At 45.2% G+C, this 17,281-nt stretch overlaps 2 protein-coding genes across 2 annotated transcripts; both read left to right on the top strand.

Annotated features, from left to right (window-relative positions):
- Positions 1 to 1,198: 1,198 nt before the first annotated feature.
- On the top strand, positions 1,199 to 3,184 carry LOC101944802 (olfactory receptor 52R1-like). Its single transcript, XM_065549904.1, has one exon. The coding sequence runs from the start codon at positions 1,420 to 1,422 to the stop codon at positions 2,587 to 2,589; it is 1,170 nt and encodes a 389-aa protein (XP_065405976.1). The 5' UTR covers positions 1,199 to 1,419; the 3' UTR covers positions 2,590 to 3,184.
- An 11,659-nt stretch (positions 3,185 to 14,843) lies between these two features.
- On the top strand, positions 14,844 to 15,844 carry LOC101944533 (olfactory receptor 52E4-like). The gene has a single exon (XM_008177856.2). The coding sequence runs from the start codon at positions 14,844 to 14,846 to the stop codon at positions 15,840 to 15,842; it is 999 nt and encodes a 332-aa protein (XP_008176078.2). The 3' UTR covers positions 15,843 to 15,844.
- The last annotated feature ends 1,437 nt before the right edge of the window (positions 15,845 to 17,281 follow it).

Here is a 17,281-nt window from a genome sequence, read left to right as displayed (position 1 = left end):
TCCATTGTTTCCTAACCTTGTCAAATCTTTTTTAAAACATTCCCTTTTGTCTTAATAAATTACATTTAACACAGTACTGTCCTGTAGTTCCTTTTTTTTTTTTTTGGCTCTGCTGCTGTCTGATTGCGCACTTCTGGTTCCAAATGAGATGTGTGGTTGTTTGTAACACTAAGGTTCTATTGTAGATGCTGTTTATCATCCTCTTAGACCGCTAATGGACTGGAAAGTATTAAATCATCTTAGGCGATATGAGTAAATCATACCGCTTCTTTATAAATGTAGAACAAAAAATAAGTATTGAACACATCTACCTTTTCTGCAACATTAGCAAGTTTCCTTTCTCTCTCTAGGAATTGGCCTAAAACTTTTCTCGGATTTCCTTTATCAGTGCTCATAAGTTGTATTGCTTGCTGTCTATGTCCCTGTTTCCCATTTGTTATATATTGCTTTCCCCACCCCTAATAGCTGCCTTCCATTTGTCACTAAACCAGGTTTTTAGCCAAAGTTGTCCACTTCCTTGACTTTGGAATTGTGGCTTTCTAGTTATCTAATAAACTCTTCCAATAAAATTTCCTCTTTTCCTTTCCAGTTTCCTGTCTAATTTTTTCCTCCCAATCCATTTTTCTGATAATTTGCCTCATATCTGGGGAAGCACAAAGTGTCTAAAGGTATTACTGGTTGGGAACTGTTCTCTGTTTGTCCATTTGAACGTAATCAGTTCCATTGTATATTTTCCTCTCCTCTATCATATACCCCTTATTTGTCTCTTCTCTAAACTAAACAGTCCCAGACTTTTCAGTGTGTCCACATCTCGAACCTCCCCCATTCTCATAGCCTGTCTCAGAAATCCCCTTTCTATCTGCTATATCCTTTATAGAGACTGAGTGACCACAACAGAGTGTGTGTCCAGAGCCGGTTATCCTCTATCCCCTTTCTTAGGTATGAGAACATTGTCTTTCTTTTGGCCAGTCCTGCAAATGAACAGGTGTTTCCATGGAGCTTCTGTCAATGTGGCCCAGGTCTTTTCCCTGCCGCTTGGTCTAGCTGGGATGTTTACCCCTGTACATGTCTGGCTAAGCTTTGGTCTTTTCCACTCTCAGATTTTGAGCAACGGGCTAAATAGGGAACTCCTTACAGCATGGACTCTCTAGCCTGGGATTCATTGCATTAAGGAACAATGGTGGATAACCAGTATCCACACTCCGGTTTCCTGCTGGTGCCTATTAAGGATTTCCACACCACGATCTGTAGGAATTACTGACACATGGAGGACCATAAAATATAGAATTGGAATTAGTAGGGTCAGTGTTTCATAATTCCTTTATCTCAATAATGAAAATATCATTTTTCAGTGTGTGAAGAGCGACCAATCTGCTTCATCCATGAGAACAGCCTCCAGTAGTGCATGTAGTGTCTCATATGAACATTGTCTCTCCATCCAGGCATTTATACTGCAACCATCACCCTAGAGCCTGGGCACATACAGGAAGTCTGATGAATGTACGGTACGTGCAGGAGACACCGTTCTACCTCAGAGTTGGACACCTTCTCCCCTACTCCATGTCAGATTCCAACACAACCGAATTCACCAACCCCTCCACCTTCATCCTGTTGGGCATTCCTGGGCTGGAGGCAGCCCATGTCTGGATCTCCATACCCTTCTGCACCATGTACATCATAGCCATCTTGGGGAACCTCACCATCCTGTCCATCGTAAAGACGGAACCAAGCCTCCATGTGCCCATGTACTATTTCCTCTGCATGCTGGCCATCACCGACCTGGTCCTGACTACATCTACTCTGCCAAAATCGCTCAGCATTTTCTGGTTCAATTCCAGGGAAATAGAATTCAGTGCCTGCCTCACCCAGATGTACTTCCTTCACTGCTTTTTAGTAATGGAGTCTGGGTTCTTCGTGGCCATGGCTTTGGATCGCTACGTGGCCATCTGCGATCCCCTGAGACATTCCACCATCCTGACAGACCCTGTGGTGGCCAACATCGGTGTGGCCGTAGTACTGCGTGGTGGCATGATCATACTGCCCTCTTTCCTCCTGGCAATTCAGTGGCCATATTGCAGAACCAACATCATTCCCCACACGCACTGTGATCACATGGCTGTGATGAAGCTGGTCTGTGCTGACATCCACATCACTAGTTACTACGGCCTATTTGTGCTATTCTTTGTGACCGGTGTGGATGTATTTTTTATTGTCGTGTCCTATATCCAGATCCTCAGAGCCATCTTCAGCCTCCCCACAAAGGATGCCCGGCTCAAGACTCTTGGGACCTGCGTCTCCCACCTCTGTGCCATCTTAGCCTTTTACATGCCAGCTCTCTTCTCCTTCCTCATGTACCGTTTTGGCCACAATGTGCCCCTACATTTCCACGTTATCATTGGCAACGTGTACCTCCTGGTGCCCCCTATGATGAACCCCATCATCTATGGCGTGAGGACCAAACAGATCCGGAACAGGCTTCTCCGGCTCATTACTCGTAAAGGGACTAAGTTTTTCTCTTGGTGCTCTGGTTCTCAGACCAAGTTCCATGCAGATCTGGGTGGTGACTTGGTCCTGGGCCCTCTTCCCTGAATCACTGGCTGATCAGTGAGAGACATTAAATCATTTCCTGACATTAGTCTGCTTTGTCAGCGTGACAAACTTGGGAATGGGTCTGTGTACAACTCATTAACTCATAGGGTTGCCACCTTGCTAATTTCTGGTAACTGGACCCCTGATGTCCTGCCCCCTGCCCTGCCTCTCCCTCCAATGCCCAGATTCTGCTCCAAATCTCATCTCAAGGCTCCACCCACTTCTGCGCTTTTCCCCGCAAGGTGCTGACCCTCTCGCTCACTCCTCTTCTCCCCCCATCACTCGCTGAGTCTCCCTCACCAGCTGAGTTCCCTCTGCTCTGGGGATGAGACAGGAGCTGCTGCAGCCTGACAAGGAGCCTGCAGGGAGTGCAGCAGCAAGCCGTGCTGGGGCCCACAGGCCAGTCAGGAGTGGAGAGGGACACCAGGAAATCACGTAAAAGCAGCTGAGGGTTGGGAGCAGGTTGAGTGGCTGGTGGGTGAGATTGTGCGTCATACAGCTTGTGAGCCCTAAAGCTCAGCTACAAAGTCCTGAGTGAAGAGACCATTGTGTGCGTTATTTCTTTAGCTTTCTGACCCCTTTTGTTACTCCCGGCTGGGAGACTATAGCAGGCAGGATCTATGCAATGATTATGGGCTGGGACCCCTTTGCCCTGAGCCAGGCCTTGGGGGCAGGGCAAGGGATCAGCTTTGAAGCTAGGTGGATAACAGCTGAGAGAGGCGGAAGGATCAGCCCCTGTGTTAGCTGGGAAGGCGGGATGCTGGGCAGAGGTCGGGGTGGTGTTGGTAGCTCACAGGGAGGGAGATAAATGGCACAGCTACCATTAGCCGGCTATTTACACAAATACACAGCACCTTATCTAGAACTACAGGGCACCCATTGCCCAGGGGCTGAAGCTGAACTGTGAAGCTGAGTCTAACGTTCGCTCTGAGTGACGCTTTTGATCACTACATCTACAATCGCTTTATCTGGCTGCTAGCAGTATTATCCCCATGTCATGGACTGAGTGAGCCACGCAGAGGTAAAGTGATTTACCCAAGGCCACACAATGAGTAGGTGGTAGGGCTGAGAATAGGAACCGGGAGTCCTGACCCCCGAACCCCACTGCTCTGGCCATGAACTGGCACTGGTCCTCTGATACCAGTACATCACCATTCATCATAACTTCAGACACAAAGATGATATATGCATACAAACAGGAGAGTCATACTTAGCAAATCATAACTTTCCCATTCACATCTGACAGGACATACCTTCTATGCACATTACAAGTGGCAGAGAGAGGGAGGCCATTCTGAGGAGCACTTTCCAAGGGAGAGACAAATCATCTCCCTGCCCCCAAACCAGCACTGCCTGGTTCAGGAAACATTTCCTTCAGGGATTCTGACTGTATCAGGGCAGGAACCAGACCACTCGTGGAAACACTGAGGCCAGAGGAGCCACATTTGGGTGAAGAGAACATCTTGTGGACACCTCCCCACCCAGCCCCACTTCCCTTCCACACATAGTCCCCTAGCATCCATGTAGCAGCTCCAGGTTTGCTGTCACAGCCTTGCTTAAGCTCCCGCAGGTGGACACTCACCAGAAGGTATGTTTGGGTTCCACACCCTAGACCCATGTGCTTTTGAGTCGGAGCAGCATTCAGGCCCTGTCTTTGGCTCTGGGTTTCTAGCTCCAATCTTCAGGTGCAGCTTCTGTTCTAGCGCTTCCCTCTGGTAGTGGAGACCTGAATGCCAAGGTCCCGAAACTAGTTTTTGCTTGGCTCCCCCAGACTCTCCAATTGCTTCAGCACACCCTTCCCAGAGCTCCTGTTTGGGCTCATTCTATTTCTAGTTTCTCTCTTTGTGGCCCATGATTCCTGTAGCAAACACATGCAGGTTTTGCAAAAGGGGTTGCTAAAACAATTCCTCTACTTTAGACAGCACAGGAGATACCCAGATCCAGATAAACACAATACAAAACTTGTACACCATTCCTGTAATTGTCACAGGCTTCTGACCAGGACAAGATGGTACAACTCTGAGGTCCTAAGCTGGGGATATGGGGAAAATTGGCTGGATCCTCTTTATTGTTGGCCCCTGAGTGACTGCCAAAAACATTCATGTAACTCTGCTGGGTGTGTCCTTTCCTGAGAATGTTTGTGTGAGTGCAGGACCTGCTGGTGTTTGAAGCTTTTCACATTATCACTGTGTGGGAGGGCACCCAGCCTGGTATGCCAGAGGGCTCAGAGGTACTCCAGTTCCAGGATGCACCCCGCGGAAGTCTGTCACAGTGGCATAGCGAGCAGTGTGAAATGCCCAACTTGTTGTTCTGCGAGAGATTTGCACTTGATACACTGGTGTGGAGATTTTAAGTGAGATGTTAAGTGTGGTGACTATAAGTCAGTGACAGAGGTTACCAGTTTGTTTCTTCCTGTTTCTTATTTCGGGAACGGGATGTAGGGACAGAAAAGAAGTAAGACGAGGGAAAAGAGTGAAACAATTGTGAAATTGGAGCTATTCAGATTACAGGCAGTAGAAAAAGAAACAGAACATAGGAAAATTTTAGAGCTAAAGCAGAGAGAGGCTTCCAGAGAGGAGGCTGAACACAGGAGAGCTGTGGAACTGAAACAACAAGAAATTGAGGAGAAAGAAGGAGAGCAGAAACACCAATTGGACTAGCTGGAAAAGTAGAACCAGAACCCTCCCACTGCACTGATTCCCACCTCTCCAAAAATCCACAGATGGGAACAGCTGTGTCCCGCATACAGTGAGTCAGGTGATATTGCTGAATACTTCACTACCTTTGAAAGGCTTTGTGTGATTGATAAAATTTATAAGTATACACTTGGACTGAGGTTGTGAATGAAATAGGAGACAGACTTGTTGGAAGTCTCTGGGTAAGAATAAAAGGGGTAAAAAAGAAGGGTGATGTCATGTGTGATAGGGCAGGGCAGGGAGCCATGGGAGAGTGATAGAGGGGAGATATATAAGCCCTAGGCTAATTAAGGCGTGGTTCCCTCTAGACTAGGGTGGGTTGCTACAGGTTAATTGGAGCACCTGTAGTCAATGAAGACCCCTTATAACCTTACCTTACAAGACCCTGGCATAACAAGACCCCAAAGATGACCTTAGACTGAGATCCCTTCTGAAGGGGACACTGAGGAGAAAGGAAAATGAGTAATTTAACACATATTAAAGTTCAGGGAGGTGTTTAAAAACACAATGGGTATTGAACAAACCAAACGGTCCAAGCAGAAGATGTGGTATAATAAAAATACTTGGAAATGCCTGCCTGTGATAAAAGATTTGGTGTTATGGTTAAATATCATGATGCAAAGTTTGTTAATAATTTTAGAACTTTCTTATAATTTTTAAGAAAGAATTTGGTACTGATGGTAAATCCTATGAAAAGGTGTAACACGCATGATTTTCAATGAAAGCTTTTGGACGTTCTAGGAATAGTAAACAAGAAGCCTTGTGAGGATACTACTTCTCAGCTAACACCTGTACACAGACTCAAAGCTTATCACAGCAGGAAACCATAATAAACCTGGTCTGCTGTGTGGAAGGGGAAACGTAGGCCCTCCCAGTCACGGCATTGATGAATATCTGTACTGAGTTATCACCAATTGGAAAAGCACAATGGTTAACAATGGTGCACAGATACAAAGAGGTTCTCTAGCGACCCAGAGAAGCCACACTTGCTGACTTTTGAGATCACTGGGCTGCTCTATGAAGTTTTAAAAGGTACACAGAACCTTGCACAAACACCTGTGGGTAACACCACAATGTTTGCAATACTTGAGAGTTGTATGGTCAAAAGCTAAAGAGGGTCTTGGGCACATTGCCTCCATATTAGTCAGTGACTAACACTCCTGCAGTAAACTAAGGAGGGAGGTGTAACATTCTGTTCCCCAAAGCAACACCCGGGCACCCTCATATTTACCATGGTTATGTGATTATGAAGTGTTTTATACGACATATGTCACATAAGGTATCAATGGGAAATTTATGATTTGCTGAATATGATTACCCTAGTTGTATGCGTGTATCATTTTTGTACCTAAAGTTATGTATGTTGACTAGGTAGTAGTATTGGATGTGTTTGCTCCTGGGTAACACCCACAAGGTACTTAAATCCACTCTAGCCAGTACATTGTGGATGAACCATCCAAGGTAACGCCCATTAAGAAACACAATAGGCCTTAGAAGAAGCTTCTCCCCACCTGATGGACTTTCCTGTGAAAGGCCTGCTATGACTTATCAAAGCATACAAGGGCATGTGACCAACTCATGTGACACTGGACTCCATCTTGTGCCTGAACTTTTCCACTAACTGTGCTGGGGGCTTTTGCTTGGAAGAATGAATTTCCCTCCACATGGCAGAAGCTGTAACAGGTGGAATTGACATCATCTCTTGGCCTCACTCCCTCCACAACTCAACACCTGGAACCACCTTAGAAACAAGAACTGAACTGGGGCTGTGGTCCCACGCTGAGGAGGTTTCTAGCCTGTTTATGGAAGATTGGCGGACTGTTTGTTCCATCAGAGTGACACACTCCTTGTATATTGCATAGATTGTAATTTTGTTTTTTTCGTAGGTAACTAACTTTGATCTGTCGATCTTTCTGTGTCGTTAATAAATCTGTTTTATATATTTTTACCTAATACAGTGTGTTATTTGAAATGCAAAGGGGAAATCTGCTCATGAACAGGGGCTGGTGCATTGTCATCTCCACATTGAGGGGGGGCGGACCAGGTAATACACTTACACTGGTCAGGAATTTGACTAGGGCAAGACAGTGCAGCTCTGGGGTCCTAGGCTGGGGAGCTGGGGGAAGTGGCTCGAGCCTCTCTATTGTTGGTTCATGAGTGGCTAGTGAAAGCTTTCATATAACCACAGCTGGGTGTGTCCCTGCCTGTGTGTGGCTGTGTAAATGCAAGACCTGGAGACAATTGCAGCTTGTCAGAGCTTCCCAGTGTGAGAGGGGGCACAGATTGGTCTACCAGAGGGGTCAGCAGTACCCCAGTTCCAGGTTACACCCCGCGGAAGTCCATCACACCCACCACATGAACAGGCCCTGCTAGACCATGAGTCCTTTTCCCTTTTGTCATGTGCCCAATTATTGATGGAGAGACCATGGTTATGGCAGGGAAGACAGGACTCCTTGGTTCTGTCTGTCATCGCTGTGTGACGTTGGTCAAGTCACTCTCCCTGTGGATCAGTTTACCTATCTGTAAAATGGGGATACATTCATAATGACTTTCCTTTGCTAGGTCTTTTGAATATCCTTCAGTGAAAGGTGCTGCACAGTATGATGATAGTTACTGATGAGAATTACTGATCTCTGATCCCTTAGCAACAGCCCTGTGTGCTTGCAGAATGTGTTCATGTCTCCCCTAAGGCATCTTTCTCTGGATTTCTCTGTCTATTCTCTACACTTCCCTCCTGGGCATTTACAGGGTATCAGACCCTATGGAGGTCTCGGAATTATCCCTAGGTTTATTACTAATCCATTATAATTTTTAAATATGCAGAAATGCACATAGCAGCCAATTCATCTCTGACTAAGCAGTGATCCCAAGAGTTCTCATCTCCCTTTGAGAAAGTCCCTTAATTGCTGTTTACTCCTTAAGGAGGATAAAGAACACAGAATCACAGACAGGCTTGTCTCCAGACTGTTTACATTCAGATGCTACTTCTCCACTAGACGCTGAACGAAACCCCCTGGGATTGCACAGAGCTATATTATAAACAGTGCACACCCCAGTTTCAGCTCTCAGTGTGGGATGCTGCTGCAGATGCTGGGGTGAGAGAGGTGTGGGACACGGCTACCTGAGGGGGATTGCCAAGGAAGACACGTCTGACTCAGGATTCAAAGGTACCCATCTCTTGCTGAGGAGCTCACCTGCTCGACAAACCCAGTGCTACATGGGCATAATGGGATAGAGAATAATTCTGGGGTCCTTTCCGCTCTGTGGAGCCATTAATCATCCCAGGGCCCTTCCCACAGGGATGAATTTGCTGCAGTATCACTGGCCAAAGTGTCCCTCTTTGATGTGCCCTCCCTCCCACCCCCGACTCATGGTCTCCAGCCCCTAGGCAGCTGCATTTCCGTGGCACAGTGGATCCTTCAAGATGGACAATACAAAAGCCAAATTCTGAGGCTGTAGCCTGTAGTAGTTTGCTTAGGCCCCACTGAGGCAAACTCCCCTTGGAATAAGAACTGACGGCATGTCTATGTGAATAGCATAGCTGAAGTCAACATAATTAGATCTTCACTGAAGTTAGTCGACAACTGACGCTCTCCTGTCAACTCTGCCTATGGAGTACGGAGTCAATGGGAGAGCGCTCAGAGGTCGATATATCGCATCTAGACTAGACACAATAAATCAACCCCCGCTGGATCGATCGCTGCCCACCGATACGGCGGGTAGTGTAGACAGGCCCTGAGTAGAGGCCTTGGGAGACAGTTAGGTATTAATGCACAAAAACTGTCACCTCCTCCTCTAGCCTCTCAGGGCTCTTGCTCCCACCAGCGGGAGGGCCCTTGGGCGGCTGTTACTTGACATGGGCCAGACACATTTTCTCCTAGATTAATTTCAGAATTTGGCTGAACTGTTATGCCTGAAAAAAAAATCAGCCAGAAGCAGACACACTGCATGGGAAATTTCAGTCCAAATGCTTAAAGTTTGTCTAATTTATAAGCAACTGAAAATAAGGTCTCCTAATTGAAGGTGTCAGACAGCCTTAACTAACGGTGGTGCCCCCAGCACCACCTAGAAGGGCCAATCTATTTGTGAATGCCATTCAGCTAAACTCTTTGCTCCAATAATGTCTGTGGCAAGGAGTTCCACAGGTCAAATAGGTATTATGTAAACAATTTTCTTTTATCAGTTTTATATGTTCAGACTTTCAATGTAATTGAATGTCCCCTTGTTCATGTGTTATGAAACACAGTGAATATAAATGCCTGATCCACTTTCTTTATCAATAGATTGATAGAGTTTCAGACCTGAAAGGACCATTAGATCATCCATTCTGATCTCCTGCATTGCAGAAGCCATTACATTTGACCCAGTTAACCCACTATTAAGACCAATATGTAACTGAGGCCTGGTCTACATAAGAGACCACAAGGGTCATTTAGTCTAACCCCCTGCAAAGATGCAGGATCTGAACCATCCCAGCCTCCTTATGAAACTCTCCATTGAAGGAGCTTCCACAGCCTGTTGTGGCATCTGGTCCGTTGCCCGGCTGTTCTCACAGTTTGGAAGCTTTTCCTGAGATTTCATCAACATCTGCTCTGCTGTACTTTGAACCCATTGCCTCTTGTTCTGCCCTCTGTGGCAAGAGAAAACTTTTCTCCATCTTTTTATAGCAGCCTTTCAAGTATTTGAAGACTGCTGCCATGCCCCCCTCAATCTCTTCCTTTCCAAACTGAACATACCCAGTTTCTTCAGCCTTTGACTGCATGTAGCTGGACCGCTTGGTAATAGTGAGCATAATATGTTAAATTTAACATCCCTGTGATGGGTAAAACATCACACCAGCCCAACACTGTCACATTTCATTTCAGACAAGGGAACTACACAAAATGAGGAGGCTAGTTAAACAGAAATTAAACGCTACCGCTCTCAAAGTGAAATCCCTGCAAGCTGCATGGAAACTTTTTAAAGACACCATAATAAAGGCTCAACTTAAATGTATCCCCCAAATTAAAAAACATAGTAAGGGAAGGAAAAAAGAGCCACCGTGGCTAAACAGCAGAGTAAAAAAAGCAGTGAGAGGCAAAAAGGCATCTTTTAAAAATGAGACGTTAAATCCTACTGAGGAAAATAGAAAGCAGCATAAACTCTGGCAAATGAAGTTAAAAAGTATAATTAGGAAAGCCAAGAAAGAATTTGAAGAACAGCTAGCCAAAGACTCAAAGAAATAGCAAATAATACTACTAATAATAATAAGTACATGAGAAGCAGGAACCCTGCTAAATAACCAGTCGGCCCACTGGACGATTGAGAGGCTAAAGGAGCACTCAAGGATGATAAGATCATTGCGGAGAAGCTAAATGAATTCTTTGCATCGGTCGTCATGGCTGAGGATGTGAGGGAGATTCCCAAACCTGAGCCATTCTATTTAGGTGACAAATCTGAGAAAATGTCGCAGATTGAGGTGTCATTAGAGGAGGTTTTGGAACAAATTGATAAACTAAACAGTAATAAGTCACCAGGACCCAGATGGTATGCATAAATGATCAGGAAAAAGGGGTAAACATTGAGGTGGCAAAATTTGCAAATGATACAAAATTGTTCAAGATAGTTAAGTCCCAGGCAGATTCAAAGAGCTACAAAGGGATCTCTCAAAACTGGGTGACAGGGCAACTAAATGGCAGATGAAATTCAATGTCGATAAATACAAAGTAATGGGATTAGAAAACATAATCCCACCTATACATATAAAACAATGGGGTCTAAATTAGTTGAGATCTTGGAGTCATAGTGAATAGTTCTCTGAAAATATCCACTCAATGTGCAGCAGCAGACAAAAAAATAAAGAGAATGTTGGGAACTAATAAGAAAGGGATAGATAATAAGGCAATAAATATCTTATTGCCTCTATATAACTCCATGGTATGCCAAATCTTGAATACTGTGTGCAGATGTAGTTGCTCCATCTCAAAACAGATATATTGGAATTGGAAAAGGTTCAGAAAAGAGCAACAAAAATCATGAGTGGTATGGAACAGGTTCCATATGAAGAGAGATTAATAAGACTGGGATTTTTCAGCTTGAAAAGAGAGGACTAAGGGTGGGGGGATATTATAGAGGTCTATAATAGAGGGGTCACCAAATGAAATCAGTAGGCAGCAGGTTTAAAACAAACAAAAGGAAATATTTTTCCACATAATGCACAGTCAACCGGCGGAACTCCTTGCCAGAGGATGTTGTGAAGGCCAAGATTATAACAGGGTTCAAAAAAGAACTAGAGAAGTTCATGGAGGATAGGTCCATCAATGGCTATTAGCCAGGATGGACAGGGATAGTGTCCCTAGCCTCTGCTTCTCAGAAGCTGGGTATGGGCTACAGGGGACAGATCACTTGATGATTACCTTTTCTGTTCATTCCCTCTGGGGCACCTGGCATTGGCCACTATCGGTAGACAGGATACTGGGCTAGAAGGACCTCTGGTCTGACCCAGTATGGCCTCTCTTATGTTCTTGTGGATTGAATTCCATCCCTTTGATCATCTTTGTCTCTTGCCTCTGGATCCTTTCCAGTTTCTCGACATCCTTTCTATACATTTGTGACCAAACCAGGAACTAGTACTGCAGCTGAAGCAGTTTTTAGATCCAAGTTTTTAGATCCAAGGGGGTTGGATCTTGATCGACCAGGAGTTGGTGGGCGAAAGGAGGGGGGATGATTAATTTCTCCTTGTTTTAAGATCCAAGGGGTTGGATCTGTATTCACCAGGGAATTGGTGAAGAGTCTCTCAAGGCTACCCAGGGAAGGGAATTAGCACTTTGGGAGTGGTGGCAGTGGACCAGATCTAAGCTGGTAGTTAAAAGCTTAGAAGTTTCATGCAGGTCCCCACATTTGTACCCTAAAGTTCAGAGTGGGGAGCAGCCTTGACAACATCCAAGGATCACATCAGCCCTTTTGGCCACAATATCGCAATGGGAGCTCGTGATGAGCTGGTTGTCCACAGTGACCCCTAAATCCTTTTCTCATTCCCTGCGTCCCATAATACAGTGCCCTAGTCTGTGTGTCGGGCCTGCATTCCCTGTTCCGAGAGGATAGCTTTGCATTTGAGTGTATTAAAACATATTGTTTGCATAGGCCCAGGTCACCGAACGCTCCAAATCAGTCAATGTACCTGCCCAGGCCTCCTGATTGTAACCACTCTGCCAACCTTTAGTTCATCTGCTAATTTTATCGGCAGTGATTTTCTATTTGCTTCCAAATCTTTGATGGAAATATTGAATAGCATCAGGCCTAGAACTGATCCCTGCAGAAACCCACCAGAAACAGCCCCATTTACTGACAGTGGTCCATTGACAACTGCTTTGTGAGATCTGTCAGTTAGCCAGTTTTTAGTCCATTTAACGTGTGTTCTACTGATATTGTATAATGTTTATTTTTTCATCTCAATGTTTTCCCCTACTAAATCAAATGACTCAGAGAAATTGAAGCCCATTGCATCTGTACAGTTCCCTTGATCAACCACATGTGTTCTCTCCTTAAAGGATGAAATCGGGTTTATTTGACAAGACCTATTCTCCATAAATCCAGTTGTTGACTGGCATTAATTATATTGCTAGACTTTTTTTTTAACTAATCCCAGACCAGCTTTTCCATTGTTTCTTAACCTTGTCAGATCTTTTTTAAAGCTTTCCCTTTATTTGTAATAGTTTAAATTAACACAGTACTGTTCTGCATATGCTTTTTCATATATATGTATTTCATCATCTCATGTGATATGAGTACCTCATACTGCTTCTTTCCAAATGCAGAACTAAAATATTTCTTGAACACATCCTTTCTCCCTCTAGAAATTGGCCTTAAATCTTTTCTAGGATTTCTTTTCTTCTTAATATAATAACCACCTTTTTGTGATCCTTAGCCCTGCCAAGCACAGATTTCTCTCTGATAAGTTTCACGTCCCTTATCAACTTCATACATTCCAATTTGTATTGTTTGCTATCTATTTCCCCTTTTTATATCTTTCTTCCTCCCCCCTCCATCCCAGTTACTGCCTTCACTTTGCCACTGAACTGGGTTTTTAGCCAAAGTTGTCTACTTTCTTGGCTGTGGTAATCATTCCAATTTTTCTTTCTAAAGTTTTCCTCCCAATCAGTTTTAATAATATTTTGTCTCAGGTTTGGGGAATTAGCCCTTTTGAAGCACTAAGTATCTATTGATATTACTGGTTGGGAACTCTTCTCTTTGTTTGTCCATTTGAATGTAATCAGTTCCATTGTTTATTTTGTTCTCCTCTATCATAAGCTCCCTTATTTTTCTCTTCTCTAAACTAAACAGTCCCAGACTTTTCAGTCTGTCTGCATCTGGCAGCCTCCCCAATTCTCATAGCCTGTCTCAGAAATCCCCTTTCTATCTGTTATAGCCTTTATAGAGACTGAGTGACCAAAACTGAGGGCATGTCCATCCCCTTCCTTAAGCATCCGAACATTGTCTTTGTTTGACCACTGCTGTGAATGAGTAGGTGTTTCTGTGGAGCTGCTATCAATGATGCCAAGGTTTTTTTGTTGAGGTATGTTCTAGTTGGGATGTTTCCCCTTTGCACATGGCTTGGCAAAGGTTTGTTTTTTCCACTCAGTTTTTGAGGAACTGGGTGAATGGGGAACTCCCTACAGCATGGACTCCCTAGCTTGGGTTTCATTTCATTAAGGATTGATGATGGATAACCACTATCCACACTCGTGTTTCCTGCTGGTGCCTATTAAGGTTTCCCACACCATGATGTGTAGGACTTATTGGTGGATGGGGCACTATCAAACATGGAATTGGCATTAGTAGAGTCGTAGAAATTCCTGTCCGTTCCAGCTGAGGAATAAGGAGAGACGGACACAGGTAATCAAGCAAGGAGCCCCGGGGGGGGGGGGGGGGGGGGGGCGATCCGTTTATTTCAATTGCAATTGGGTTCAAGCTCATAAGTCAACAAGAACCCCGAAAACACTTACACCAAAGTATCATATGCAGTTGACTATGATAATCTATCGCTCTATGATTGGCCAAAATTTGCCATCATTACCATACATAATTAGCAAGCTACATGTATCTGCCCCTCTTATGACCCCTTATTGTTCATCTACTTGCCCCCCCACCCACATTATTTTGCAAGCCAAGCAGTTAGTTATCTACAGGACGCAGGCACAGAAAATTCCATTGTCTGCAGGGTTGGAGTTTGGTTACATTTCCTCTCGGAGAAACTTCCTGAGTTAAGAGTATCCATAGTTGATGCTGCATATCTCCCTTCTACTTTCTCCCATGTGTACGTGACAAATTTTCCCCCTGGCAGTTAAGTAGAATAATTTTATTTCAGTAGGGTCTGTTGTTCATAATTCATTCCTCTGAATAATGAAAATATCATTTCTCAGTGTCTGAAAAGCGACCAATCTGCTTCCCCCATGAGAACAGCCTCCAGTAGTGCATGTAGTGTCGCAAATTCACATTGTCTCTCCATCCAGGCATTTGTACTGCGACCATCACCCTAGACCCTGGGCACATACAAGAAGTCAGGGGAACGTACGGTACATGCAGGAGACACCGTTCTGCCTCAGAGTTGGACACCGTCTCCCTTACTCCATGTCAGATTCCAACACAACCGACTTCACCAACCCCTCCACCTTCATCCTGCAGGGCATTCCTGGCCTGGAGGCAGCCCATGTCTGGATCTCCATCCCCTTCTGCACCATGTACACCATAGCCCTCTTGGGGAACTTCACCATCCTGTTCATCGTGAAGAGGGAGCTGAGCCTCCATGGGCCCATGTACTATTTCCTCTGCATGCTGGCCGTTACCGACCTGGTCCTGTCCACATCCATCCTGCCCAAAATGCTGAGCATCTTCTGGTTCAATTCCAGGGAAATCGATTTCAGTGCCTGTCTCACCCAGACTTACTTCATTCACTGCTTCACAGTGATGGAGTCTGGGTTTTTCGTGGCCATGGCTTTGGATCGCTACGTGGCTATCTGTGACCCCCTGAGACATTCAACTATCCTGACAAATCCCGTGGTGGCCAGGATTGGGCTGGTTGTGGTGCTGCGCGGCGGCATGCTTGCACTGCCCTTTCTCTTCCTGGCGAGGCAGTGGACATATTGCAGAACCAACATCGTCCCCCACACATACTGTGGCCACATGGCCGTGGTGAAGCTGGCCTGCGCTGACATCAGCGTCAGTATTTACTATGGCCTCTTTTTGGTATTCTCTGGGATTGGTCTGGATGTATTTTGTATCACCATGTCCTATACCCAGATCCTCAGGGCCATCTTCAATCTCCCCACAAACGACGCCCGGTTAAAGACTTTTGGGACCTGCGGCTCCCACCTCTGTGCCATCTTAGCCTTTTACACCCCAGCTCTCTTCTCCTTCCTCACGCAATGGTTTGGCCACAGTATACCCCAGAATTTTCACATTCTCACAGCCAACGTGTACCTCCTGCTGCCCCCCATGCTAAACCCCATCATCTACGGGGTGAGGACCAAACAGATCCGGGACAGGCTGCTCCGGCTCTTTACTCATAAAGAGACCTAAAGTTTTCCCCTGGTGCTCTGGCTCTCAGACTGAGCTCCATACAGAACTGGCTGGTGACATGGTGCCGGACCCTCTTCCCTGAATCCCTGACTGGATAGTCAAAGCGACATTAAACCCTTTCCTGACCTGAGTGTACTGGGGAATTGGTCTGTGTACAATTCATGAACTCATAGGGTTGTTATCTTTGTAATTGCTGATATCTGGACCCCTGAGGCCCTGCCCCTTGCCTCACCTCTTCTGCTAAGGCTTTACTGCTTCTTCTCCCCAAGGCTCCTCCCCGTCGCTCGCTCTTCTCGTCCCCTCCCTCTGTCACTTGCTGGATCATCTCCACCTGGCTCTGCCTCCCCAGCCACAAGGGAGCCCTTTCAGATTTCGGGAGGGGTTGTGTGTCAATTTTAACCATGATTCCAGTGGCTATTTAAGTATCGGGGTAGCTGTGTTAGTCTGTATCCACAAAAACAACAGAGTCCAGTGGCAGCTTAAAGACAAGCAGATTTATTTGGGCATAACCTTCCGTGGGTAAAAAATCCCACTTCTTCAGATGCATAGAGTGAAAGTTCCAGATGCAGGCATTATATACTGACACATGGAGAGCAGGGAGTTACTTTGCAAGTGGAGAACCAGTGTTGACAGGGCCAATTCAATCAGGGTGGATGTAGTCCACTCCCAATAATAGATGAGGAGGTGTCAATTCCAGGAGAGGCAAAGCTGCTTCTGTAATGAGCCAGCCACTCCCAGTCCCTATTCAAGCCCAGATTAATGGTGTTCAATTTGCAAATGAATTTTAGTTTTGCTGTTTCTCTTTGAAGTCTGTTTCTGAAGTTTTTTTGTTCAATGATAGTGACTTTTAAATCTGTTAAAGAATGTCCAGGGAGATTGAAGTGTTCACCTACTGGCTTTTGTATGTTACCATTCCTGATGTCCGATTTGTGTCCATTTCTTCTTTTGCGGAGGGACTGTCCGGTTTGGCCAATGTACATGGCAGAGGGGCATTGCTGGCACATGATGGCATATATCACATTGGTAGATGTGCAGGTGAACGAGCCCTTGATGGTGTGGCTGGGTCCTCTGATGGTGTCGCTAGAGTAGATATGGGGACAGAATAGGACCCAACCACATCAGTCACACCATCAAGGGCTTTGATCAAATCCCAAATTATGCTCCAGGGTGGTGAGGACACTGAGGCAGGGAATGGCTTGCAGGTGTTGTATTGTGTTTACCTAGATATGGGTATGCCACTCTGCACCACATGTTCATTATAGTGGTATGATTATGATGTGATTATGACATAATTACGATGTATCTTGTAGAAAATATGTCATGTGAGGTTTCATTGGAAAAGTTATGATTTGCTGTATATGATTATCCTCTTTGTACACATGTCTCATTTTTGTATCAGGAGTTATGAATATGGACTATGTATCTGTATTTCAAATGTG

The sequence above is a fragment of the Chrysemys picta genome, chromosome 1 (assembly GCF_011386835.1).
Source record: "Chrysemys picta bellii isolate R12L10 chromosome 1, ASM1138683v2, whole genome shotgun sequence".
Taxonomy (NCBI): Eukaryota; Metazoa; Chordata; order Testudines; family Emydidae; genus Chrysemys; species Chrysemys picta.
This window is presented reverse-complemented; position numbering and strand designations above follow the sequence as displayed.